This window comes from Sorex araneus, chromosome 5, assembly GCF_027595985.1.
Source record: "Sorex araneus isolate mSorAra2 chromosome 5, mSorAra2.pri, whole genome shotgun sequence".
Lineage (NCBI taxonomy): Eukaryota > Metazoa > Chordata > Mammalia > Eulipotyphla > Soricidae > Sorex > Sorex araneus.
Window position 1 is genome coordinate 204,593,217 of NC_073306.1, and position 26,728 is coordinate 204,619,944.

Genomic DNA, 26,728 nt, shown 5'->3' on the forward strand with positions numbered 1-26,728 from the left:
CTTTCTTTGCTTTACTATTCGTCTTCTCCTGAAACTCTGCTTTTGAGCCTGGAAAACCTGGGTAGAGGTTAGGACGCCAATGCAGGCAGGAGTTCCATGTGTTTTAGGAAAATCTGTCTGATCGTTAGCTAACCAACCAACAGAGCAGATACAAACATCACTGTCACTGTCACTGTCATCCCATTGCTCATCGATTTGTTCGAGTGGACACCAGTAACATCTCTCATTGTGAGACTTATTGTTACTGTTTTTTGGCATATCCAATATGCCACAGGTAGCTTGTCAGGCTCTGCCGTGCAGGCGAGATACTCTCGGTAGCTTGCCGGGCTCTCCGAGAGGGGCGGAGGAATCGAACACGGGTCGGCCACGTGAAAGGCGAAAGTCCTACCGCTGTGCTATCCCTCCAGCCCAGATACAAAAATGACCAAGAATAAAAGCTTTACAGAATGAGTTCAGGAAAGTTCAAGTAACCAGATATACAGCATACAAACCCCTCGGAGGTCGGATAAAGTAGTTCTAATTCCCCAACATGTCTCATTCATTATTGTGAGTTATTATGGTCTCAAATATGGTAAGTTCTTACACAGATTTTATTTTGCTTTGTTTGAGCCACACCTGGCGGTGCTCAGAGCTTACTCCTGACTCCATGCTCTGAGCACTCTTGGCAGAGCTCAGGGGAGCCATCAGGGGTGCCGGGGACCAAGCCCAGGCTGGCTACAAGCAAAGCAAGTGCCCTACCCACTATACTCTCTCTTTGGCCCTAGATTTTTCTGTTGGTTATTAAGAGAGGGGGGGGGAATCCTTTCTTGACTGAACACCCCACAAGATCCCCACTCACCTGCGCTCAGCCCTCGCTGAGGCCACTCTAGTGAAAGGCAGTGACGGGGACACAGCGAGACTAGCTGGACTCGAGAATCCTTCGGCGTGGATTTCTGTTTTTAAATGCAGGCACTGCCATGCACGGGACTGTCAGTAGGGATGCTTCAGGCGTGCGGTGCTGCCCTGGCGCACCCACCACCACTGGGGCGATGCCCCTCCACCAACAGCCCTTCTTCCCTGCCCCCCCACCCCTACTCAGCAAATTCAGTTCTATGGACCGACTCTCAGGGCCTGTTGCTCATGATAACTTTCTTACTCCTTTAGTATAGTTTTGTTTTGTTTTGTTTTGCTTTTTGGGTCACACCCAGCGATGCTCAGGGGTTACTCCTGGCTTTGCACTCAGGAATTACTCCTGGCAGTGCTTGGGGGACCATATGGGATGCCGGGGATCGAACCTGGGTCGGCCGCGTGCAAGGCAAACGCCCTACCCGCTGTGCTATCGCTCCGGCCCCCTAGTATAGTTTTTAATACTCCACAGACGACAGAAATTTTACAGTATATACCTTCTGCCTTTGACTCACTTCACTCAGCATGATACCTTCAACTGCCATCCACATAGCAAGGAACTTCAGGTTTATATTTGAGTCGTAAGTCACTGGATACATAAATATCACCAAATATCACCGTATCTTTATCCTTGTGCCGGTTCCAAATCTTGGCTCTTGTGGATCGTGCTGCAATAAATATGAGTGCAGACAACATCCCCTAGAGGGAGAGTTTTAAAACTAAGTGAGCTCAAAAATCATTCTTGCAAGTGAAGTCTTTCTGGCCAAGCAGTGGTAATTCTGTAAGAGTGAGAATTTCACAGAGAATTTCAGAGAGTTCCAAATATACTCTTCTCTACCACAAGAATATCGGCCGTGATTTTTTTAAGGTTATTGCACAGCTGGAAAGTGGAGGGTGGACTGGGAGAAAGTATTTTTTAAAAAAGAAAAACAAACATGAAGGCCTTCCTCATTTTTTTTAAAGCCCTCATCACCCTTTCTTGTCACCTGTCTGCTTTGTTAGCAGTCTTTTTTTTTTTTAATTAAAATTCAGTATCATTTTTTTTTAAGTGGAGGGTGCAACTAGGGCAAGTTAAAATGCCACAGAATTCAGTCTTCCTAAGAGCCAGATATTTTTCTGTATCAGTGATCTCTGTGTTGCCAAAGCTTCGGTTAATTTCTGCCAGTTTTCCTTTCTTCCCTTCCCTGTAGTATTACTGTTACAATGACGAGGGGCGCACACAGATGCTTAGTTGTGGTGCTTGAACATTTGGTTGTATTTGCTCAACAGAGCTCACGTGCCTTACCAGCCAGGGGAACACGCACAATGTTTTCAGTTGCAGTACTGCACACAGGCTCAGCGGGGGTCCCACTCTTTTAATTACAGAGGCCATGCACACTCTGGTTATAGTGACCAACAGAGGGACAAACACACACACACACACACACACACACATATACACACAAGCACACATACACATCTGTGGTACACCAGAAATCACAGTTACAGCACGGAGAGAGCCTGCACTTGGCACACACGGACAACTCCAGGAAGTCATGGCCTCATGCTTGCAAAAGGGGAAAGAAGGAAGGAAGGAAGGGAGAGAGGGAGGGAGGGAGGGAGGGAAGGTAGGAAGAGAGGGAGGGAGGAGGGAATAACTGCATCTTCTAGGTAATGCACAACAAAGCTCATTCTGAATATTCACTAGTTTCTAACACCTCTTCACCCAACTTTAATTAAACCCACCTTCCTTAAACACCAGCACCAAGACAGATGCGAGCCAGTTAATTCAATCTTATTGATTCCCTGCTTTGTTTAATCACTAGAGTTACTGTTTTAATTACTGGAGATGTTTTTATTTCTATTTTAAATACACTTTGACTCTGTTGCCACACTTCGGTAGAGGAATACTCTCTAAATTCCAAATAATCAGCTTAAAAACTTTAAAACCCAAACATAAGTGTTAACAAAGAATTGGCTGGATGCAATTAATGGCTGAAACCAATATTGTTTGAAAGTAACTTAAAAACAGGGAGATAGGCCCGAGGGCTGGCACACATGCCTCGCCTGTGTTAGCTCCAGACCCCACCTCTGCAGTGCACAGTCCCCTGGAAAATACTGGCGGTAGCCCTGGCGGCCACCGAGCACCGCTGGGACAGCCCTAGCGTTCCCCCAACACACCGGACCCAAACAGCCCCACATTGGTGGATCCCAACCCCTTAAGTGTCCGTCTACACAGCCTCGCTGAGGATCACTGCAAGTAGCCCCCAGGCCTCCCCAGATCATCACATGGGCAGCCCGCATCATACACAATCACTGAGAAAGAGAACAAAGCAAGTGTAGGACAGGGGTACTGGAGATGTATAAAGGAAGTAGCACTTGTGCAGAATTTTTTTTTATTTTTTTCGCTTTTTGAGTCATACCGGGCAATACTCAGGGGTTACTCCGAGCTCTGCCCTCTGGAATTACTCCTCAGAGTTGCTCAGAGGCCCATATGGGATGCCAGGGATCGAACCCGGGTTGGTTGCGTGCCAGGCAAACCCTCTATGGGCTGTATGATCACTCCAGCCCCTTGTGCAGAGCGCTGAAGGTTGGGAAAGATTCTGCAGCCAAAGCTTCCACAACAAAATCTGCATCATATGACCTCGGCCCAGCAAACAGTCCCAACTGGCTATGATGATGATGATCAATGTGAAAAGGAGAAAAAGTTAAAGACAGAAAGGATGTGGGACCGCGGGAGGCAACAGGAAACCTTACACAGGCAGAGAATTTTGAGCTGAATTTGTAATAAAGGTTCGTGTATCTCTCCCGAACCACATGAAAGAGGCAATAAGTCCCAGCCACCAGGGGCTCAAAATGCAACAGGCCCTCCCAGAGGGGGGCAAGAGAATCCCAGGGCCGAGTGGGGGGGAAGAGGGGCGGTGGGGGGAACGCGGGGGAGAGAAGTGAAGGCCACTTGAGATTTCAGAAAGTGTGATTTGAGAGTCTTTATTTCTTCTGTTCCTCCCCCATCACTCGTCCTCTCTTTACCTCCCTTAACAGGAAGGGGACCGTGGAGGAACTTGAAAGAAAAACCTTCCTCAAAGTGCTTCCTGGTTATATTCCAAGGGTGACTGCATTTCCTAAACACTCAACAAGGCGATTTCAGCACTTGTTCGTGGAATACTTGCGCCAAAAGTGCAGTGTTAAAAAGGTTCGTGAATTTGAGAAATCCCACATGTCTTATATCCCATTTGGAGTCAGGGTCCTTGTCGAGACTCCGCTGCACTGGATGAGACTTGGACCCCAGCCTGAGCTAGCAATCAAGTTCCTTTCCTTTTGCATTACCGTGTGTGGACTTAGTGTCTCCGCAACCGGGGATCTGAAATTCGGGCACAACAATTGGAGATACGTCTTGTGTGGTCGAGCGTCAACATCTGCTTTCCCCCCCCCATTTTAGCTTTAGGCACTGCGGTTTACAGTATCATCAAGCGTAGGTTTTTGCACACTCTTTCCAGCGGACACCTCCACCAGGGTGTCCGCTGCCCTGCGTTATCCCCATCAATGCCTCCTCATCCGGTTCCCCCTCTGTTCCTCCCTTCAGTGAGCTTCCTCCTGAAGACCACATCTCAGATTGCTGCCTTTGGGCATTTGTTATTCCTCTACTGTGCTTCTGTATATTGTGCATATGAAGACGATCACTCTGTGCTTGTGCCTCTCCTTCAGACTAACTCTACTCAGCATGAGACTCTCCAGATCCATCCATAGAGCAGCAAATCGCATGATTTCAACTTTCCTTCTAGGGGGAACTATCCCATCACATACGTGTACAACGGCTTCTTTAGCCAGCCACTTTATCTTGGACAGTCAGGCTGTCCCCGGGGTTGGGCTCTTGTGAGTAGTGTGGTAATGCAAACTACAGGAGTGCAAACGTCTTTTCCAAATAGTTTTGAGGTCTTTGGGATAGAAGCCAAGAATTGCCGGGTCACATGGGAGTCCAATTCCTAGGTTTCTGAAAATTGTCCATATTGTTCTCCAATAATTTGGACCAGTCGACATTTCCACCAGCAGTAAATGAGGGTCCCGTTGACCCCACATCCATGCCAACACTGATTGTTTTTGTTCTGCGGGAGGTGTGTCAGTCTCACTGTGTGAGTTGTCATCTCATTGTTGTTTTGATTTACATTTCCCTAATGATAAGTGGTGCACAGCATTTTTTTCATATATCTTTTGATATGGGCTGGAGCGACAGCTCAGCGGGTAGGGGGTCTGCCTGGCACGCAGCCAACCCAGGTTCAATCCCTCCGTCCCTCTCGGAGAGCCCGGCAAGCTACCGAGAGTATCCCACCCGCACAGCAGAGCCTGGCAAGCTCCCCATGGCGTATTTGATATGCCAAAATCAGTAACAACAAGTCTCACAATGGAGACGTTACTGGTGCCCACTCGAGCAAATTGATGAGCAACGGGATGACAGTGACGGTAATACAGCGATCTTTTATGTACGTCTTCTGTGAGGAAGTTTCTGTTCATCTCTTCCGCCTATTATTTGATGGGGATGCTTGTGGGGTTTTTTTTTCTCGCTTTTGCAAGACTAAAAGGAGGAGTGGCCTTCTCCTTACCCCTAAAGCCCTCTCCCTGCAACACTGCTTGTCCAGCTCTCCTTCTCTCTTCACTTCTTCACAGAGAAGAACCCAGTCTCCGCCTCTCTCGCCTCCTCTAAATCTCCCCAAATGCTTTTATTTAGTGGGGAGGGTAAATCCAGCCTCCTGCATACATGAGTGTTCTTCCAAGGCCCAAACCCTGGTCCGGTCCCCGTGTCTGAGCTCACCAGCTGGGCTGGCTAAAAGAGAAACCCGCCCGGAGAGCAGGGCGGCACTGCGGGTCTTCCCAGATAATGAACACGGGGAAAGGGAAGGGCCAGCAGAGCTGCGGGGCGAGGGACAAGCGAGAAGATGAGCATTGGCCTGCCTGAGCCTGAGCGGATTACAAATGAGAACGCGGCCGATGAGACTGAGAGTGAGGAAGCATTCTTCCTGCTCTCTTTCCCTTCCTTTGTGGAGTGGCCCTTTCACTCTTTGGGCCCGGCCTTAGTCTGCTTTCGCCTTCAAAGCTGTGCTCCGTGCTCCCTCTGCTGGCCCTGACATTAGATGAGACATAAAAGCCGGGAGCTACATCCCCGTGGCCTGCAGAGGCCCAGGGCAGCTACGTACCCTCTTACGCCGGCCCACCGTTCCCAGCAGAGATGAAACTTCCAGTGCCAGTGAAAAAAAAAGATTGGAAAAAAGAAAAACTGGAAAATCCCTTCAGAATTTAGTATTCACATCTCAGAGAAATACAACACAAAGTGCAGACTTATATTTAATGTTAACCCTTTGTGTCTAGTTTAAAGCTTCTGGTATTTGTCTAAAACTACAAGCCAGAATTTTGTATCTCCTTTGATAAAAAGTGTGTATAATGTAAAGTACTTTTGCATATTCTTGTGCTGCACATGGGCTAAATTTTTTAAAAGTTTTTTAAAGACTTGAAGCAGAACCTTGTAATTTGTGTAAATGACAAGTGTAAAATCCTACCATAAAATGCTAAAACTTGCATTGTTTGAAATAAAACCAAGAAATGCAGCATTAAAAAAAAAAGATTGGAAATACTTAGTTATCCACTGTGTAGTAACTAACAGGAGACAAACTTTATGTCACATATTTTTATGAATTATATTCAAATGACCCTTAAAAATGAATTTCAGTGAATACAAAGATCAGTACTGGAGGAACAGTACAGCGGGCAGGGCGCTTGCCTTGCACACGGCTGACCAAGGTTCTAGACCCGGCGTCCGGTATGGTCCCCTGAGCACCAATAGGAATAATTCCTTAGTGCAGATCAGAAGTAAACACTGAACATCACCAGATATGACCCCCCCCAAAAGTAAATAAATACAAATAGCACTGTAGCACTGTCTTCCCATTGTTCATCGATTTGGTCAAGCGGGCACCAGTAATGTCTCCATTGTGAGACTCGTTGTTACTGTTTTTGGCAAATCAAATACGCCATGGGGAGTTGGCCAGGCTCTGCCGTGCTGGCGAGATACTCTCGGTAGCTTGCCGGGCTCTCCGAGAGGGACAAAGGAATCGAACCCAGGTCAGCCGCGTGCAAGGCAAACACCCTACCTGTTGTGCTATCGCTCCAACATATTCCTCAACAATAAAGTCTAAATCAGGACCAGGTTTCCTGGACTCCAAAGTCCCTTTAGTCTCTCCCAACTCCACTCCTGACCTGTTCAGAACTACCCGAGGTTCTCCTACAACTGCCCGTGTAGAGCAGAACAGCCTACGCCAACAGTCAACAATAGTGTCCGACACTATGTTCACACAGAGCACAGCACCGGGTGTTCAACAGGAAGCCATCGGCTTTCAAGAGTATCAATATAAGGTACCAGGAGCTGTATGAGAAAGTCACTAGATACAGCAAAATGATACTTTTTAACATCCTAGTAATGGCCAGCTTGAAAGATAGTGGGGAACAAATCCCAGCGACCAGGACAGTCAAAGTACAGCCCCCAAAAAAACTTTTGAAAGTTGTCATGCTTTGAGGAAGAAACTTTCAGGGCTTCTAGGGAAGGCTGTAATTAAGAATGGGGGAACACAACTTCAAACTGTACTACAAAGCAGGAGTAACTGAAACAGCATGATACTGGAATAAAGACAGACCCGCAGGCCAATGAAACAGAGTTGAATATCCTAACACAGACCCTCAAATATATGATTACCTAATCTTTGATAAAGGAGCAAAAAATGTGAAGTGAAGCAAGGAAAGCCTCTTCAACAAGTGGTGCTGGGAAAACTGACAGGTACATGCAAAATATATATATATGCATATATACATATATATATACATATCATTGTCACTGTATCACTGTAATCCTGTTGTTCATCGACTTATTCGAGTCGGCGTCTCCATTCGTCCCAGCCCTGATATTTTAGCAGCCTCTCTTTCCCAATGATTGAAGGCTCTTTCAGGGTCAGGGGAATGAGGTCTGTTATTGTTACTGGTTTCTTTGGCATATCAAATATGCCACGGAGAGCTTGACAGGCTCTTCTGTGCATAGTAAATACAACATATAGTATCAGATGTTGTCATATCAGACTCAATTATATATATGAACTCAGACCTTTCTCTGAGACCAGGCACAAAAGTCAGATAAAAATGGATTAAATACCTCAATATCAGATCTGAATCCATAAGATACATAGAGGAAAATGTAGGTAGAACCCTCCATGACATTGAAGCTAAAGACATCTTTAAGGATGAAACACCACTGACCAAGCAATCTGAAACAAAGATAGATAAATAAATAAATAAATAAAAGCTACATTAAACTAAGAAACTTCTGCACCTCAAAAGAAACAGTGACCAAAGATACAGAGAGAGCCTACTAAATGGGAAAAAATATTTACCCATCAGATAAGGGGTTAATATCCAAGATATATAAGACACTGGTAGAATTTTTTTGAATAAATAAATAAATAAATAAAACCCCACCCCCATTAAAGAAAAATGGGGAGAATAAAGAGAAATTTTCTCAAAAAAGAAAGACAGGGGCTGGAGCAATAGCACAGCGGGTAGGGCGTTTCCCTTGCAGGCGGCCAACCTGGGTTCCCAGCTTCCCGTATGGCCCCCTGAGCACCGCCAGGAGTAATTCCTGAGTGCATGAGCCAGGAGTAACCCCTGTGCATCACCGGGTGTGACCAAAAATAATAACAGTAATACAAATGACCAAAAGGCACATAAAAATGCTCAATATCCATAATCATCAGGGAGATGCAAATCAAAACAATAGTGAGGCATCATCTTACAACACAGAAACTGGCATACATCAAAAAGAACAAGAACAAACAGAGCTGACACAGATTTGGGGAGAAAGGGACTCTCATTCATTGATGGTGGGAATGCTGACTGGTCCAGCCTTTTTGGAAAACAATATGGTCATTCCTCAAAACACTAGAAACTGAGCTTCCATTTGACCCAGTAATACCACTTCTGGAAATATACCCCAGGGGTGCAAAAAAAGCACAGTAGAAATGACATCTGCACATGTATGTTCATTGCAGCTGTTGAAGTTTCAAAAGAGTTTGGAGGATCTAAAACAACTTGGCGGCAGCCTGGTTTTTCCTGATGAGAAAGAACATGGAATGAAAGGTCTGGGATGGTAGAGTTCAACGTAATGCTAAATTGGGAGAAATGTTATTGACTGTAGAATGGTGGAGAAGATTCCCCACCTGGTTATTTCCATGGGATGAAGGAAGACAGAGTCCTAAGGAGGCAAACCAATTAGCCAGTCTGGGCCAACACTGGAGCATGAAAGGTGATGGGGGTGCTGGTAAGAGATTTGCCAGTAAATTGGTAAATCCAGGACTTGTTTCCCGAGTGAGAGAAGGTGCAAGAGTTGTTCGCCCATAACGATACAGTGAGAATTTGGTATGTTGGCCAGAGTCCTGACACACCGAAGAATAGCACGAGAAAGTAGGTCTAAGGTTTCCTTATGCCAACCAGGGCCCTGAAGTGGCCCAAAGTGAACCAGAATGCCTGAAGGGGGGCTGAGGTTCCAAGTGGAGTAGGTGTATCGGTGGCCGGAGGAAAAAGACAAATGTACTAGCAGTAGAAGCAACTCTACTAAGATGTAGGCTACAGATACAAATTTCCCCATACACCAAGTTCCAGGCTCACAGAAGCCACCCCACACAGAAATAGAAGAATGTGGAAATCCTAACCGAGAAAACCCAGCATTGACTTGATTGATGATATTCAGACACTTGTAAAATGGGGCTCGAGAGAAAGCGTTGTGCTATAAATTAGATTTTGACGTGGTATTTGAAGATTATACAAAGCGAATTCACCACACCTGCTTTACAGGACTGTTTTAATATATTATAGTGACACTGCTTTGGGATAGGTCCAGCACACACCTCTCCACCAGGTACTTCGTCATTACTACTGTTTGTGATGGCACTGACCCGTGACTTTCAGCTCCGCTACTTACTACACAGTAAGATGTGATGCAGTGTGTCCCAGTTTATTGAAATTACTGGAAGCAAGAGTATACATAACACTACCTCAGAAACAACAAATTTCATGTTCTCACATCTAAGTAATGTGACTAGTGCTTTATATTCAGTTGCCCCACCTATAACACAAAAACTTTACCTCTAAGCAGTTAAGAAACTGTCACTGTCCATCCCGTTGCTCATCGATTTGTTCGAGCGGGCACCAGTAACGTCTTCTCATTGAGAGACTTATTGTTACTGTTTTTGGCATAACGAATACACACGGGTAGCTTGCCAGGCTCTGCCGCGCGGGCTAGATACTCTCGGTAGCTTGCTGGGCTCTCCGAGAGGGGCGGAGGAATCGAACTAGGGTCGGCCGCGTGAAAGGCAAATGCCCAACCTGATTCAAAATTTTCTTTTAAATAAAAGAATACATGAATCAAGAAGGAGGAGATACAGTCCAGAGTAGTTTTGCTGATTGTCAAATCCATTTTGATTGTGCTAGATGAAAACAAGTTTAACTGACTTCCTGTCTTCACCAGCCAACATACACCCCAGAAGGTTGCCGGTCACTCTTCCTTTAACACTGTGTTTCCAGAGTGAGAATGGCATAGATCAACAACAGTGAGTTCAGGGGAGGAGGGAGGGCAGCCAAAAAGGAACCTTCATTCACTGCTGCTGGTCAGGTCACCTGTGGCCTCCACAGAAAACAATATGAAGGTTTAAAAAGAAAGATAAGAAGAAGAGTGGAATTCCCATTTCACCCACTATCCCACTTCTAGGAATTGGCCCCCAAAACACAAAAAGATGAATATGGTCACTGCAACACTTAGAACAAAAGCCAGGTTATGAAGGCAACCCAAATTCCAGCAACAGATGAATGGATCAAGAAGTTGTCGTTACAGGGGCCAGAGGGATAGTACAGTGGGTAAGGCACTTGTCATGCACACAGCCTCCCCGGGTTCAATCCCCAGCACCCCCCATGTCCCTAAGGCTGCCAGGAGTAATCCCTTACTGCAGAGCCAAAATTAACCCATGAGCATAATGGTGTTACCAATGAACCAAAAAAAGAGAGAAAAGAAGTTGTGGTACATATACACAACTAGAATACTATGCAGCCCGAGGGAAAGTAAAGCCACGCCGTTGGAGACAACTTGGCTGGAACGGAGAGTACCATGCTGAATGAAAGACGGAGGCCGGCGGGCAGAAGCAGGAAGATGTCACTCACCTGCAGCACACAGAGAAGCAAATCAGGGCACGGACAGTGTCAACTGATCAGAAGCCAGGGGCGCTGGAACACAGAACCGAGAGCGGGTGCAGGTGTGAAGTGCGGGGAATGCAGTGCTTGACCGGAAGGAACTCGAGAACACAAGCAGAGGGTCGCCAGCACATACATGGGTGGTGCCAAAAACGGGCGCTAAAACCCTAATGTCAATTAACAAATAACGGGGGCCCAGGGGAGGGAATGAATGTCAGACAGGAATAAGGTGGGGGGAGGGTCACGGGCACTTTGACCGTGGGTTGTGCAGTGATCTTGCGGTTCAATACAACTTGAACACTATTGCAATCCCATTGCCTAAACCGTAGTACATACATTTTAAAATAAAACAAAGCCCTGTTTCCCAAGTGGGTGATACAGTTTCGGAACTTCTGCTTTAAAGCCACACCGCTGGGAGCCAGGAAATAATCCTCACGAATGTATTTATTAGCGAGGCAGGCGACCGCATATTTACGGTAAGTGAAGCATTGTTGCGTAATTGTGCAACAATTGTGTAACTGTGCAGGGCTCAGGGGACCATACGGGATGCCGAGGATCGAACCCGAGCCGGCCGCGTGCGAGGCAAACGCCCTCCCCGCAGTGCTATCTATCGCCCCGGCCCCACCAACGCTTCTCGCGCCCACCAAGACGTTGTTACTATGTTGTCTCTTAAATCACGGACTCTTTTACCTGCACTAGGCTGCAAATAAATCACAGGCAGGTAAGCCTCGTGAAGCAAAGTGGGTCTGAAGCTACTTTTAAAGAAGACCCACCGGGAAGGCAGGACCTGAGTCAGTCAAAGCAAGTTTTCCAGAAACTTCGCCCAAGTCTCAATACAGGCTCTGCTCAGGCAGGAGATGGCACCGCCTCCTGTCAATCAACCACACCCGCGCCAATCAATCGCTCCTGCTTCAGCTGAAGCCCCACCCCTGGAGCTCATAGCCCCACCCCTAAGCTTTGAGCCCCGCCCTAAGCCCCGCCCCCGAAGCCCCGCCCCGGACCCCGACTGCCTCCAGCCCCGCCCCGGACCCCAAGCCCCGCCCCCTGACCCCAGAGTCCCGCCCACATCCCCGCCCCATCCCCGCCCCATTCCCGCCCGGAGCTCGAGCCCCGCCCAGAAGCCCAGAGACCCGCCCTCAGCGCCGCCCCGAGCTCCGCCCCGAGCCCCGCCCCGGAGCCCGAGCCCCGCCCCAGCCCTAGCCCCGCCCCAGCCCCGCCCGGAGCCCGGCCCCGAGCCCCGAGCCCCGCCCCCGGCGCCGCCCGGCCCGGAGCCCGGCGGGTCCCCAGCGCGCCGCGGGCCGTTGGCGTGGCCGGAGCCTTTCCCTTCCCCGCCGTCCACTATGACGATCACCTACAGCTGCGTCGCTAACGGCCGCGCGGTCCTCGCAGAGCTGGCCCTGACCGGCGGCTCCTACAAGGTACCGCGGCGACACTCGGCCGCCCCGCCCTCGGCTCTTCGAGGGTCGCGCCCCCCCGCCCCCGCCCCTCAGGGCGACCCGGACTCGTTAGGCCTCGCCCCGCGGAGGTCACGCCCCCGAGAGGACAGGTCGCGCCCGCGCGTCGCCCGGTCCGGGCGCCGGGAATCCCGGGCTGGAGCCGCGCGGGCGCCGCCTAGGGGACGGGCTTGGTACTGCACGCGCTCCAGGTGGCCGACGCGGTTCTTCCTACCCCTTGGCATTGCTCTCTGCACCAGCTTATGGGTTTAACACGTGCTCGTGTCACACGGGTGAGAGAGGCGGCAGCGAGAGCGGACGGCCCTTAGCGTTGGCCCTGTACGCCCAAAGGCGTCACCGTCAATTTTCCTAACCACGTAGAAGGGATTTCAGAGGAGACAGGTGGAGACTCCCTGTAACACCCGAGTGCGCTGCCTGCTGGGCACCGGGACGGGGTTAGGGAGCCTCGCCTAGGAGCCCCGTGACAGCCCCCGCCGCGGCCAGAGGGGAAGCGGGCAGGGGGGGCCATGCAGAGGAAACAGCAGGTGTGTTTGGGGACAAGAATGTGGCTTGCCCGGCATCTGTGACTCTGGAAATAGGGGCTATGGGTGAGGTCAGAAAAGTGCCAACGAGGGTTCGAGAGATAGTCCAGCGGGTGGGGCATTTGCTTTGCATGTGGCCAAACCAGGACCGACCCCCAGCATCACATATGGTTCCTGAGCACTAAGCCAGGAGTAACTCCTGAGCATCGCCAAGTATGGTGATGGGAGGAAGGAAGGAAGGAAGGAAGGAAGGAAGGGGAAGGAAGGGTAGGAAGGAAGGAAGAAGGAAGGAAGGAAGGAAGGAAGGAAGGAAGGAAGGAAGGAAGGAAGGAAGGAAGGAAGGAAGGAAGGGAGGGAGGGAGGGAGGAAGGAAGGAAGGAAGGGAAGAAGGAGGGAAGGGAAGGAAGGAAGGAGGGAAGGAGGGAGGGAGGGAAGGAGGGAAGGGGGAAGGAAGGAAGGAAGGAAGGAAGGAAGGAAGGAAGGAAGGAAGGAAGGAAGGAAGGAAGGAAGGAAGGAAGGGAAGAAGGAGGGAAGGAAGGAAGGAGGGAAGGAGGGAGGGAGGGAAGGGAGGAAGGAAGGAAGGAAGGAAGGAAGGAAGGAAGGAAGGAAGGAAGGAAGGAAGGAAGGAAGGAAGGGAGGGAGGGAGGGAGGGAGGGAGGAAGGAAGGAAGGAGAGAGAGAAAGGAAGTGGGCAGAGGCTGGTGAGCGGAGCGCCCTGTGTTCGGCTGGTCCCGGGAACCTGGAGAACAGTTCAGGATTGCTCCTTTAAAAGCTGTGACTTTTTTCAAGAACGATCCAGTTTTCTTCTGGCTATTCTGGTCCGGTTCAACTAAGGAAGGGGCCCGCAGGGGCAGGACACGGGGCGGAGAGAGAGTTCCGGAGTTGCTGAGAGGGCAGGAGCGGAGGTGGTGGGCAGACTGTGGCAGGAACCCCGAGGGGCCGCGAGCCGCCCGCGTGCGGGGTAGGCAGGGTCGGCTTAGCTGTCCTCACGCCTGCAGGGGCATTGGGCAAGGTAGAAGAAACTAGGCAGAGAAGCGGGATTGCAAGAAGGGGGTCAGCGGGGTCAGCCAGGGGAGGGGCAGTTTCGACAAGCTGCTTGGTTGTTTGGGGGTTGTGGCTTTGGGGGGGAGGAGCTTGGGGGGTTTTTCTGTTTTTTTGCTTTGGGGGGTATGTTTGTTTTATTTGGGGGCCGTACCCAGCAGTGATCGGGGCTCACTCCTGGCTGGGCGCTCAGGGGTCACTCCTAGTGGACCTTGGGAACCACTGGGACCATTTGGGTGCCAGGGACCGAACCCGGGCTGGCCATGTGCAAGGCAAGGCCTTACCTGCTGCACTGTCGCTCTGGCCCTGTGTTTTTGTTGGATTTACAGTCCTGTTCTCGGGAGCGTTTCATGCACACACCGTCCCGGTACCACACCTGCCACTGGCGTGTCTGAGGGCCAGGCTGGCTTTGGCTGTCAGAGTGAGCTGTCTGCCTATGTCTTTATTCTTTCACCTTATTAAAAAAAATTTTTTTTCCAAAGAAATACCCAAAGGGTACGCTCAGAGGGTCGGGATTTGCAGTCCGAGGTCGTAAACGTGGGTGCTTTCCGCTCCAGAGTTTTCTGCACCCCAGCCTGGCTCTGTTTGATGGAACTCTCCTCTCCCCTCCCCTCCCCTCCCCTCCCCTCCCCTCCCCTCCCCTCCCCTCCCCTCCCCTCCCCTCCCCTCCCCTCCCCTCTCCTCCCCTCTCCTCTCCGTCCAGTGGCGTTGTACAGCGCTGGCCTTGCACATATGCAGCCCAGGCTCATTCTCCAGCATCCCATGTGGCCGCCCAGGCGTCTCCCAGAGGAATCCCCGGGTAGGAGGAGAGACGGGGAGCTGGAGAAGACCCTGGCATGTCGGTGGACAGTCACTGACACTCCAGTGATGGGGGCGCTGTTGGGACGCTGTACGCCTGAAACACTATTTCCCTTTTTTTTTTTTTTTTTTTTGCCTTTTGGGTCACACGCGGCGATGCACAGGGGTTACCCCTCCTGGCTCTGCATTCAGAAACCACTCCTGGTGGTGCTCGGGACCATATGGGATGCTGGGAATCAAACCTGGATCGGTGTCGTGCAAGGCAAACGCCCTACCCACTGTGCTATCGCTCCAGCCCCCCTTTTTCCTTTCTCTTCTCTTTAGTTTCACACTGGCATTACACGAGGTCCCCCGCGTCCTCCCAGGCGTGATCCCGGGCACAGAGACAGCCCCTGGACACTACCAGTTGTGACCCAATCGCTCCACACACACACACACACACAAATTGAAAGAAATTTTTTTATTAAATTGAAAATAAATATAGCACTATCTGTCAGTGTCATCCCATTGTTCATCGATATGCTCGAGCGGGCACCGGTAACGACTCCGTTGTGAGACTTGTTGTTACTGTTTTTGGCATATCAAATACAAATAAAATAGAAAATTTGAAGGACAGTACAAATGGTCAATAACACCCAAGATCTACTAGCTAGCTCTTCAGGAAGATAAATAAAATTGACAGTTAGCTACCATCACTTAGGAAAAAGAAAACATAAATAGAATCAGAGGGGGGTCAGAGCGATCGTACAGTGGGCAGGGAGCTAGCCCTGCACGGGTCTGACCTGCGTTTGACCCCTAGCCCGGCAGGGGTGACCCCTGGACGCAGAGCCAGGAGTGAGCCCTGAGTCTCGCCAGGTGTACCCCCCAAGAAGAGAAGCAGGGGCCCCCGATGTGTTTCAGCAGCAGATGTGTGTTTTGCCTGAGTGGGGCCCTAGGCCTGACCCCCGCACACATTTTATTCAGAAATGAAAGGAAATTACAACAGATACTTCCAAAGTACAAAAGATCATAAGAAACAACCATAAAATTTTATGCCAATAAATTAAATGATCTAGAGGAAATTTACAAAATCTTAAAATCATACAACCTTCCAAACTGAATCTGGAGGGAATATAGATGGGCAGGCAAAAGGAAATTGAACCAATGATCTTAAAGTCTCCTAAAATGAAAAAAGCCAAGAGCAGATGATCTCACAAGTAAGTTGTACCAAATCTTCAAAGATGATCAAATTCCCAATACTAATTCCTCTTATAAAAGCCCTTTAGACTTCCTTTTTTTTCTTCCTGCTTTTTGGGTCACACCTATCGATGCTCATGGGTTAATCGTGGCTCTGCACTCAGGAATTACCCCTGGCGGTGTTCAGGGAACCATATGGGATGCTGGGAATCGAACCCGGATCGGCCGTGTGCAAGGCAAACACCCTACCCACTGTGCTATCGCTCCAGCCCAGAAGCCCTTTAGAATTTCTTGCAAGGTCAGTTTAGTGGAGTTGAATTCCCTTCACTGCTGTTTGTCGGTGAAGATCTTTCTCCCTCCTGCAACTCTGAGTAGTAACCTATTGTGCAGAATCCTCTCAGTGAAGGGGCCAGAGAGAAAGTACAGTGAGTGGAGTGTTCGCCGTGCATGTGGCCGACCCAGGTTCAGTCCCCGCATCCCACATGCTCCGCAGAACACCGCCAGGAGTAATTTCTGAGTGCAGAGCCAGGAGTGACCCCTGAGCTCTGCCAGGTGTGGCCCTCCCCCAAAACTAAAACAAAGAGGCAGGGGAGACACTGGAACAATGGCACCGTGGTAGAGTATCGGACACTCTGGTGGAGGGTGTGGAGCTGGAATGATTCACGCAGGAATAAATGCATTAATAATTAATGCTGTCGTAAACCACTATCAATAATATCGTAAATCAGAGCGATAGAACATCAAGTATGTGTTTGCCTGGTATGTGGCCAACCAGGGTTCGATCCCTGACGGCATATGTGATCCCCAGAGCCTGTTAGCAGTGATTCCCGACAGAGCACAGAGCCAGGAATAAACTGGCTGAGCATCACTGGGTGAGGCTCAAACCATCCTCCACCTCCCCAAAAAGCATTGCAAATCATAGTGCTACAGTTGCAGCACTGTCATCCAGTTGTTCATCAGTTTGCTCGAGCGGGCACCAGTAACGTCTCCATTGTGAGACTTGTTGTTACTGGTCTTGGCATATCAAATATGCCACGGGTAGCTTGCCAGGCTCTGCCGTGCGGGCAGGATACTCTTGGTAGCTTGCCGGGACGGAGGAATTGAACCCGGGTCGACTGTGTGCAAGGCAAATGCCCTACCCGCTGTGCTATCGATCCAGTCCAGTGCTAGAATTAAATTTAAAAAAAAAAAAAAAATTTTAAGGGGCTGGAGAGATAGCACAGCGGGTAGGGCGTTTGCCTTGCACGCGGCCGACCCGGGTTCAAATCCCAGCGTCCCATATGGTCCCCTGAGCACGGCCAGGGGTAATTCCTGAGTGCAGAGCCAGGAGTAACCCCTGTGCATCGCCAGGTGTGACCCAAAAAGCAAAAAAAAAAAAAAAAAAAAAAAAAAATTTTAAGACCAGAAACAGGGCCCAAGGGAAAGCTCAACAGCACGTGCTGTGTACAGGGATTATCGCGTGATCCCTGGCACCACACGCTCTCCTGAGGACACCTGGGAACAACCCCCAAGCACAGAGCCAGGAGCACCAGAAACAAACAAACGAAGACCAGAAACACGTGTTGGTGAACATGTGGAGAAAAAGTACAAACTCTCATACACTGTTGGCTCAGCATCTGTAAGAAACATTATACATCTTCCTCAAAAAATAAAAAATATATTGGGGGCCAGAGTGATAGTACAGCAGGTAGGGTGCTTGCCTTGCACGCGGCTGACCTAGATGTGATCCCCAGCACCCCAGACGGTTCCCCCAAGCCCAGCAAAAGGGACTCCTGAGCACAGAGCCAGGAATAAACCCCGAGAACTGTCAGGTGTGGCATACACACACACACACACACACACACACACACACACACACCATGTATGTGCATATATATACCATGTCCACATATATGGTATATGCACACATGTGTACCATATATGCATATATATATACACACCATATATACATATGCCGCAGGGCCTGGCAAGCTACCCGTGCGTATTGGATATGCCAAAATCAGTAACAATAAGTCTCTCAATGAGAGACGTTACTGGTGCCCGCTCGAACAAATCAATGAGCAACAGGATGACAGTGATGATATATACATATGCACCATATATATGTATATACCTTAAGATCCAACAATTCTACTCCTCTACCCCTTGTTACCAATTTAAAGAATTCAAAACACTAAATATTATATGTAAATATATACACACATCCATGTATACTGCTGCACTCGTTACAACAGAAGTCTAGAAACAACCCCAAAATAGACATATCCAGCGATAGACTGGACATTCAGAGATGAATGGACAGTTGTGGCATATATGCACAATGGACTACTTCTCAGATATTAAAAAAAAAAATCAAAAGATAGAATCTTACATTTCTGACCATCCGGAGGGAACTTGAGAAAGTCAGAAGAAAGATACCGATAGTTTTGTTCGTGATGTGGAATATACAGAAAGTCAGGAACCGGTAAACCCAAACCCCAACCGACCTTTGAACTGCAGACCCCGAGTGCAGGGGGGTGGGCCCAGTGGGCTGAGCTGGAGTGTGATTGGCGCGTAGGTTGTCGTCTCCGTGTGAACCTGCCCTCCCAAAACACAGTGTTTGGGGCTGGAGCGATATCACAGCGGGTAGGGCGTTTGCCTTGCACTCGGCCAACCCGGGTTCGATTCCCAGCATCCCATATGGTCCCCTGAGCACCGCCAGGGGTAATTCCTGAGTGCAGAGCCAGGAGTGACCCCTGTGCATCACCAGGTGTGACCCAGAAGTAAAAAAAAAAAAAAAACAGTGTTCTCAGCACTGTGGCCGAAATTAACTAATTAAATTAAAATGAGAGTAGGGCCAGAGGGGTAGGAGAGTGGGGGTGGGGAGGCTTGCCTTGCATGCAGGCCGTATGCCCCCCAAGGCCGCCGGGAGTAAATCCTGAGCATCCCTGGCTGTGACCCAAAAAACAAACAGAACTTGAGAAGAAAATTTTTTTAAGATGTGAATTAAGATTAAAGCAAGTTTCAGACCAGACAGCCTGTAGGGCACTTGCCTTGCACATGGTCAACCCCGGTCAATCCTAGCATCACGCACTGCCCCCAAGCACCACCAGAAGTGACCCCTGGGCACTGCCAGATGTGGCCCAAATCCCCTCTAAAAATCTAAACCAGTTATCAGCTGTATTTTCACATTTATATGCATTTTTAAAACCTACAGGTAATTATGGGTTGGAGCATAGCACAGCGGGTAGGGCGCTTGCCTTGAACACGGCCGACCCAGGTTCAATTCCTCCGCCCCTCTCGGAGAGCCCGGCAAGCTACCGAGAGTATCCCGCCCACACGGCAGAGCCTGGCCAGCTCCCCGTGGCGTATTCGATATGCCAAAAACAGTAACAAGTCTCACAGTGGAGACGTTACTGGTGCCCGCTCGAGCAAATCGATGAGCAACGGAATGACAGTGACAGTGACAGGTAAGTATACATGTTTCCTTCATGTGACTACTTCATAATAGCTCACATCTTACCACGTACTTTGAATGCCCGCCCTCGAGATCTGCTGAAACAGTGTTGCTTGGTAAACTAATCGGGATACCAATAAATTAAGGAGAAGGATAATGAAAACTCGGCAGTCTTCTGTGAACTAAGAGAAACTGACAGTTTGCGACCATTTCCTCTCAGGAGTCAGCAGCAGCAGTGCTCCGACAGGTGCTCCTGACAGCTGAGCCCAAGTCCGTCACTCCGATGGGCAGGTAGGGGACGCTGGGCGCCGCCTGGCTCACTGCGAAGGGAAGGAAGGGGGTGCTGGCCTCCTTTCTCCACTCCGCCGGCTAATAGCTCCTATACGAGGGATGTGGAAAAGTATTCGTCATGTGTATGCGTAGAACTGAGCTCCTGGCAGAGAAAAATTCTATACATGGAAGAAAAATTCGTGAATGGGAATGATAAAATTATGGAAATAACGAATGGCAAATATTAAATTCAAGACAGTGGTTATTTCTGCAAAAGAAAGGAGGAGGGGCTGGAGCGATAGCACAGCGGGGAGGGTGTTTGCCTTGCACACGGCCGACCCGGGTTCGATCCCCAGCATCCCATATGGTCGCCTGAGCACCGCAGGGGTGATTCCTGAGTGCAGAGCCAGGAGTAACCCCTGTGCATCTCCGGGTGTGACCCAAAAAGAAAAAAAAAAAAAAGGAAGAAAACGCAAACTGAAAAAGGGAACGCAGAAATGTCCATTGTGTCTGTACCATTCTAACTAGATGGTGGCTCTACAAGTGTCCCTGTTCTTTCATGCTTTTTTCATACTTTATCCTTACTTTTTTCATACTTTTTTTTAATATCCATATTTTATCCATACTTTGGGGGATATATCCAAAATATCCCATTAATTTAAAAAGGACTGGTTCACCTTTCTCAGACACCCTCTTCTCTCCCGCCCAGAAAAGGATCTAATCTTTCTACTTTTACTTTTCTGATAAATGCCGTTTGCCTTCTGAAACTATTAAAATAAAAATGCATGAACAAAAAAATAAAACTTACACTTGAAAATACATAGTATAAGACAAAGAATATTGACCATCACTCTGAGTGAAACAAAGGACCTTATATGGTATGACCTAACGCAGTTTTGAAAACGTTTTGCTAGTTACAGGAACTGGTGGAGAACAGAGAATGTATATTATTTACATTCTTCCTTGTTTTTAAGAGGTCTAACACATGTATTGTAAAATAAGACAAACTAAAAACCTATCAGACAAATATATATGTTATAAAGTTTCACGAGGGACATTCCATCAGCAACAGCTTCCTTGATCCCAGAAGAACCCGCCAAAACTCCCCGTCGCATATCCTGTTGTATTCACAGCTCCTTCTGAGTGTCCAAAATCAACCTCCGTGACAGGCCAGAGAGGTCGTATAGGTGGAAGGGGTTTTTCTTCCACATGGCTGACTCGGTTTGATTCCCAGCACCATACATGGCCCCCTGAGCACTGCTAGGAGTGATCCCTGAGCATAGAACCAGGAGTAATGCCTGAGCACTGCGGGGGGCGGAGGGTTGCCTAAGCCCTCCCCCAAATCAGCCACCATCCTGATTTCTATCGCAGTCACCAACCTGCTTCTTTCTTCATTGCCTCAGCACTTAGACATGGCAGCCCAGTTCAATCCATTTTTCGACTTAGTGTAAATAAAAACTCCTTAATCTACATATTTTTTCCATTCCTTATCTCGTATTGTTGAAGAACCAAAACCAAACACCCACATATATTATATATATAGATATATACACATATATACATATATATGGTTTTTTTCACATATTTTTATATGTATACATATAAATGGGAAATATTTGGTACTTTAAAAGTTGTAAGTTTTTTTTGGGGGGCCGGAGCAATAGTACAGCGGGTAGGGCGTTCACCTTGCACACGGCCGACCCGGGTTCGATCCCCAGCATCCCATATGGTCCCTCAAGCACTGCCAGGAGTAATTCCTGAGTGCAAAGCCAGGAGTAACCCCTGAGCATCGCTGGGTGTGACCCAAAAAGCAAAAAAAAAAAAAAAAAAAGTTGTAAGTTTTTAAATGTAATTTATCACAGTAAAAGTAAATTTCAAATTAAATATGGTTATCTAAAACTAAAAATATAGAGACAGTAGAAATCAGTGACTATATATAATATAATAGATTATATTTGTTTGTCCAAACTTTGAATCTCTTTTGGAATGTGAGTTATTTCTACCTGCTATAACATATAGAATCTTAAAGAATTTTTGTTTTTGTTATAATTATGGGCTGGAATGATAGCACAGCGGTAGGGCATTTGCCTTGCACTCGGCCCACCCAGGTTCAATTCCTCCGCCCCTTTTAGAGAGCCCGGCAAGCTACTGAGAGTATCTTGCCCACACAGCAGAGCCTGGCAAGCTACCCGTGGCATATTCGATATGCCAAAACTGATAACAACAAGTCTCACAATGGAGATGTTACTGGTGCGTGCCCGCACGAGCAAATCAATGAGCAACAGGATGACAGTGACAGTGACAGTGATTATAATTATATTTATTGGTGTAATTTTAAATATTCAAATTTTGTAAAACTCTGGCATAATTTAGTTTTTAATATATGCAAGATTTTCTAACTCTGACTGTAAAATATTTGTATGGCTTTATGTCACTGAGGTGAGTTTGGAAGTGAGATCAAGTGAGATCAAGTCTTCTGTGTGGATAGTTAACTTCTCCACTGTTCTTTTCAAAGCTTTGTCTACCATACTCTCTCTGTCGATGGGATCACTTACCTGTGCGCTACAGACAAGGTCTCGGACACTCTGACACCATCTGCATTTCTTAAAAACGTAAGTAACTTCTTACACTACTTTAAGAACTTCTGTGAACAAAATGAGGAGGCTTCTGTTTTATAGACAATTAGTTCTAGTGTCACTAACCCAAAGTGGACGCCTGACGGTTCGTAAAGCAGAGTGACGGATGGCGTGACAGATGCCTTCCCCTGGCCCCTTGGCCGTCGTCTGTGCCCACGCTTCCCCAAACCACGGCAAGATCTGCAGAGACAGCTCACAGAGCTCTCCCGGGATCCCTCTCCATAAGTATCCTTTAGACGTAAGAAAGAGACGCCCACCTGCCCACAGTCCACCATCCTCTCCGCAGCTCACCCGCCAGCCCTGCCCTGCCGCTTCCCAAGTAAATCTCTGAGGAGACGTGAGCCGAGAAGCCAAAGCTCGTGGACACATCGGTCCCCGTGGCCGAAAACTCTGGGGTGCCCTCAGGAGGCAGGAAGAATCAGCACCCGCCCCATCACTGCCGCCACGCCCAGGCTCAACTCCACGGCTTCTCTAACGGCCCAGACCATAGATCCTGAAGTCTCTGGACGCCCCCTGACTCCTCAGTACTGAAATCCCAGGAGGAGCACAGCAGATTAGACGGGGAAGTAACAGAGACACCAACTAAACTTAACAAAGTAACGCAGTAACACAGGAGGCTCGACTAGCAGCAGACAGCTCAGTGAACCCTGAGACGAGGCTTAACAACCCCATGCTGGGGGATAACAGTTTTCACATAAATAAATTGATCTCGATACTTCTTGATTTTATTTTTTTTTTGGCTCTTTGGGTCACACCCAGCAATGCACAGGGGTCACTCCTGGCTCATGCACTCAGGAATCACCCCTAGCGGTGCTCAGGGGACCATATGGGATGCTGGGATTTGAACTCGGGTCGGCCTCGTGCAAGGCAAACGCCCTACCCACTGTGCTATCGCTCCAGCCCCGATACTTCTCGATTTTAATTGGGAGCTTTGTTATCAAATCAGCTTCAACTCTAGAATTGTGTCAACATTTGTAGCTTTTGAAATAAATAAGTAAAATGAAAATAATCTATAATCTTTACTAATACTTGATATACTTTTGTAATAGTATGTATTTAATTTACAAATAATCACATAGATAAAAGATAAGTGATCCAAAAATTGAGGCCCATATTCTAAAGATATTTCTGGGAGAAACAAAGAATCAATTTATATAAGTTTAAGTAATTGTTTTAAATCAGAACTTACCATTGGGGCTGGAGCGATAGCACAGTGACTAGGGCGTTTGCCTTGCACACGACCGACCCGGATTCAGTTCCCAGCATCCCGTGTGGTCCCCTGAGCACCGCCAGGGGTAATTCCTGAGTGCAGAGCCAGGAGTAACCCCTGAGCATCGCCGGGTATGACCCAAAAATCTAAAAAAACAAAGCACCCTTCTCTCTTGGCGGGAGAAGGGGGTTGTGTAACCTCTGACAGTGCTTGGGGGTTTCTCCTGGCTCTGTGCTCACTCCTGGTGGTTCTCAGGGAACGAGCAGCACCTGGGCCTTCCACATACAAAGCATGTACTCAGCCCTTAGGGCAATCTCTCGGGCCCAGGAGATAAACAATCTTTGGGAGTTTTATCCGACCAACATGCCATGTGTTGAATACTTGAATGTACATAGGGGTGCATGACCCTTTGTGAATGTGCTCCTGGAGTAGCAATGCACATCCCTGCTCAGGATCCCCCCACGTTTGGTCTCCTACCAGAGTAGGGAAACCCGGTGAAAGACAATCTCAGCAACAGAAGAGCACTAAACTATTATTCTGGTAATTTTCTAATTCAAGTAGTATGTTTGTTTCTTATTTTCAAAGTAAATGATTCTGATCTCCAATTGCATTTATAGATATATATAATTCAGGATAGATATTTTCATCAAGATATTCATGGAGGGGCTAGAGAGATGATAGTACAGCGGGTAAGGTGCTTGCCTTGCATTTGGCCAATCCGGATTCGATCCCTGACCCATCATACAGTCCCCCAAACTCACCAGGAGTGATCTCTGAGCACTGAGCCAAGAATAAGCTCTGAGCATTGCTGAGTATGGCCCCCAAACAAAAAACAAAGCAAAATAATCATCAAAAAATAAGGTATTTTAACAATAGTTACTAATGGTTATTCCCTAGTCACATTCATGAAACAGGCATATATTTTGTTTAATGTGTTGACTTGCTTTCACAGCTCAAATTGTAATCCCACAAAGAAGAATCAAGAATAGCATGGCATACTATTATAATTCACTCTGCCATTGCGCTTAAATAATTCTGGAGTCTGTGTATACATTGTTAGCCACTGAACTAACATGCTCTGAATCTTACTTCTCTCTGCCATTATGACAAACTAACTCTGACTTTACCACCTTTTTAAAATCTGATGACACAAACTTCCAACGCATATTTTTTTTTACCACTGCTTCTGAAAATAGAGCATTAAGCACAATTAGCTGCCGGAATTCTTTCATGAGACCTGGCTGTTCTCTAACAATCACGGAGGGTTCAAAAGAGAGCATCATGGCGTTTTGTTGGGACTGTTCTATTGAGGGGAAAGCAGGAAGAGCAGCTGTTGATATCCTGGAGGGTAGGACTGCAGTTCAGCCCTCTGAGCACAGGCCTTGCCTTCAGGAGGCCCAGCTTTGGTCCCCAGCATCACAAGGTCCCCAAGCACTGCCAGGAGCAACAACAAGCACCAAGGTGGGAGTAAGACCTAAGCACTGCTGGGTGTTGCTGGGTGTGGAAGAAAGTGTCGTGGACCACTATCCCTCCCGTGTGTAGCTGAGCTAAAACATCTGCATTTGCCCTCCAGTCCTCCGATGTACCAAAGAATCAGAGACAGTCTCACCCGTGAGGTGGTACGGCAGCGGGCCAGAAGGTAGGGGCGAGTAGAAGCACAGTCTCCTGGAACTGCGTCTCGGTGGAGAAAGGACGCTTAGCCACCAGACAGGCTAGGAATATCGTGGTTAATTCTAGGTCTCATGTTTCTTCCAGATGTTTTGCTTCAAATGAACATGTGCTCTGTGATTCTCCGGTTAGAATGATCTGTATAGGTTAAATATTTCATTAATTTTCCAGGTTAGTGATGCTTTTGTGAGAAATCATTTGCTATCACCAGAATATTATCTTCCTTCCAATGTAGTGGAGGCAGATTTCCAGCAAGTACTAGGGAAGTATATGGTATGTAACCTCCAGTTCTACTCTTAAATATTCTGTATTACAGTGGACAAATCAGTTTTGAAGTATTGATCAAGAGTAAAAAGGTTATTGAGAACTGAGAGCTATATATAATTATAATGAATAATATGTATAATATATTCATAAGCAAATAGATTGAGGTAAAGTATATCTCACAAATTGTTGCTTAACATTTTACGTGCAACTTTTTAGAAAGGTCATAAATACAAATATCTGTATTTGCTCATGAAAATAGTGAAAAGTGGGAATGGAAAGGGAAAGATAAAACTAAAATTATTTGTGGGGCTGGTCTCAGGGCTCCACCTGGCTCTCACAGTCGCTCAGGAAACCAGGCAGCACCAGGGATCGAGCCCAAGGGTCCTGAGGCCTGACCGGTAGGACAGGAGGCCGGGCACTTGCCTTGCAAGCGACTGACCAGGGTTCGATCCACAGCATCCCCTGTTGTCCCCAAGCCTGCCTGGAGTAAGCCCTGAGCAATTCCGGGTGTAACCCAATCCCCACTCCCCAAAAACATATGCCCCCAAAATGCAGAACTAGACTTCAAGCAGGCTTAAGAAGCAGTTCACGTGACTTGAAAACACAGCTGGGGCCAGAGAGATGATACAGGGGTTAAGGCACTTGCCTCTTCCCCCCACCCCCTCCGCCCCACGTGGCAGTGCTCAGAGCTGAGTCACAGTCGGGAGTGACTCCTGGGTACAGAAACAGAATGCTCTGAGCACTGCTGGCTGTAGCCCCTGCCCGCATCAAACCCAAAACAAGATCAAAAGAGTCCTTCCTAGGGGCTAAGGACATGGTAGCGTTAGGACAGTCTTTGTCCCAAATGCTGTGCTTTGCGAGCACCCAAACTGGCACCACCGTCTCCTAAGCATCGCTGGTCGTACCCTGCCCCTGCTGGATGGCCCTGGTTACTCCAGAACAACGGTGCCCGAAGAGCACTGCATTCTCAGGCCCTGTTGGTGGAGTACCTCCTGAGTGGCCTCTGGGTCCCCGAGCACTTCCCGGGGGAGCCGGGTGCAGCACCTGAGGCCTCACATCCCGTCCTCAGCGCCACCCCCCACGCCAAGTGGGGTCCCGGCAGCACCATCTGACACA

The 26,728-nt window shown here is 48.2% G+C and overlaps 1 protein-coding gene across 4 annotated transcripts in view; it reads left to right on the plus strand.

Moving 5' to 3' along the window:
* Positions 1-12,407: 12,407 nt before the first annotated feature.
* The window catches only part of LOC129405113 (vesicle-associated membrane protein 7-like), a 54,794-nt gene continuing 40,473 nt past the window's right edge, over positions 12,408-26,728 (plus strand). For 2 of the 4 annotated variants that reach the window (XM_055140537.1, XM_055140538.1), the window contains exons 1-3: positions 12,408-12,554; positions 19,782-19,852; positions 22,347-22,443. In XM_055140537.1, coding sequence (XP_054996512.1) covers positions 12,477-12,554; positions 19,782-19,852; positions 22,347-22,443 — 246 coding nt within the window. In that variant the 5' untranslated portion in view covers positions 12,408-12,476. Of the gene's footprint in view, positions 12,555-19,781; positions 19,853-22,346; positions 22,444-22,753; positions 23,081-26,728 lie in introns of those variants that run through there. The other 2 variants (XM_055140539.1, XR_008630334.1) reach the window with 2 other exon arrangements.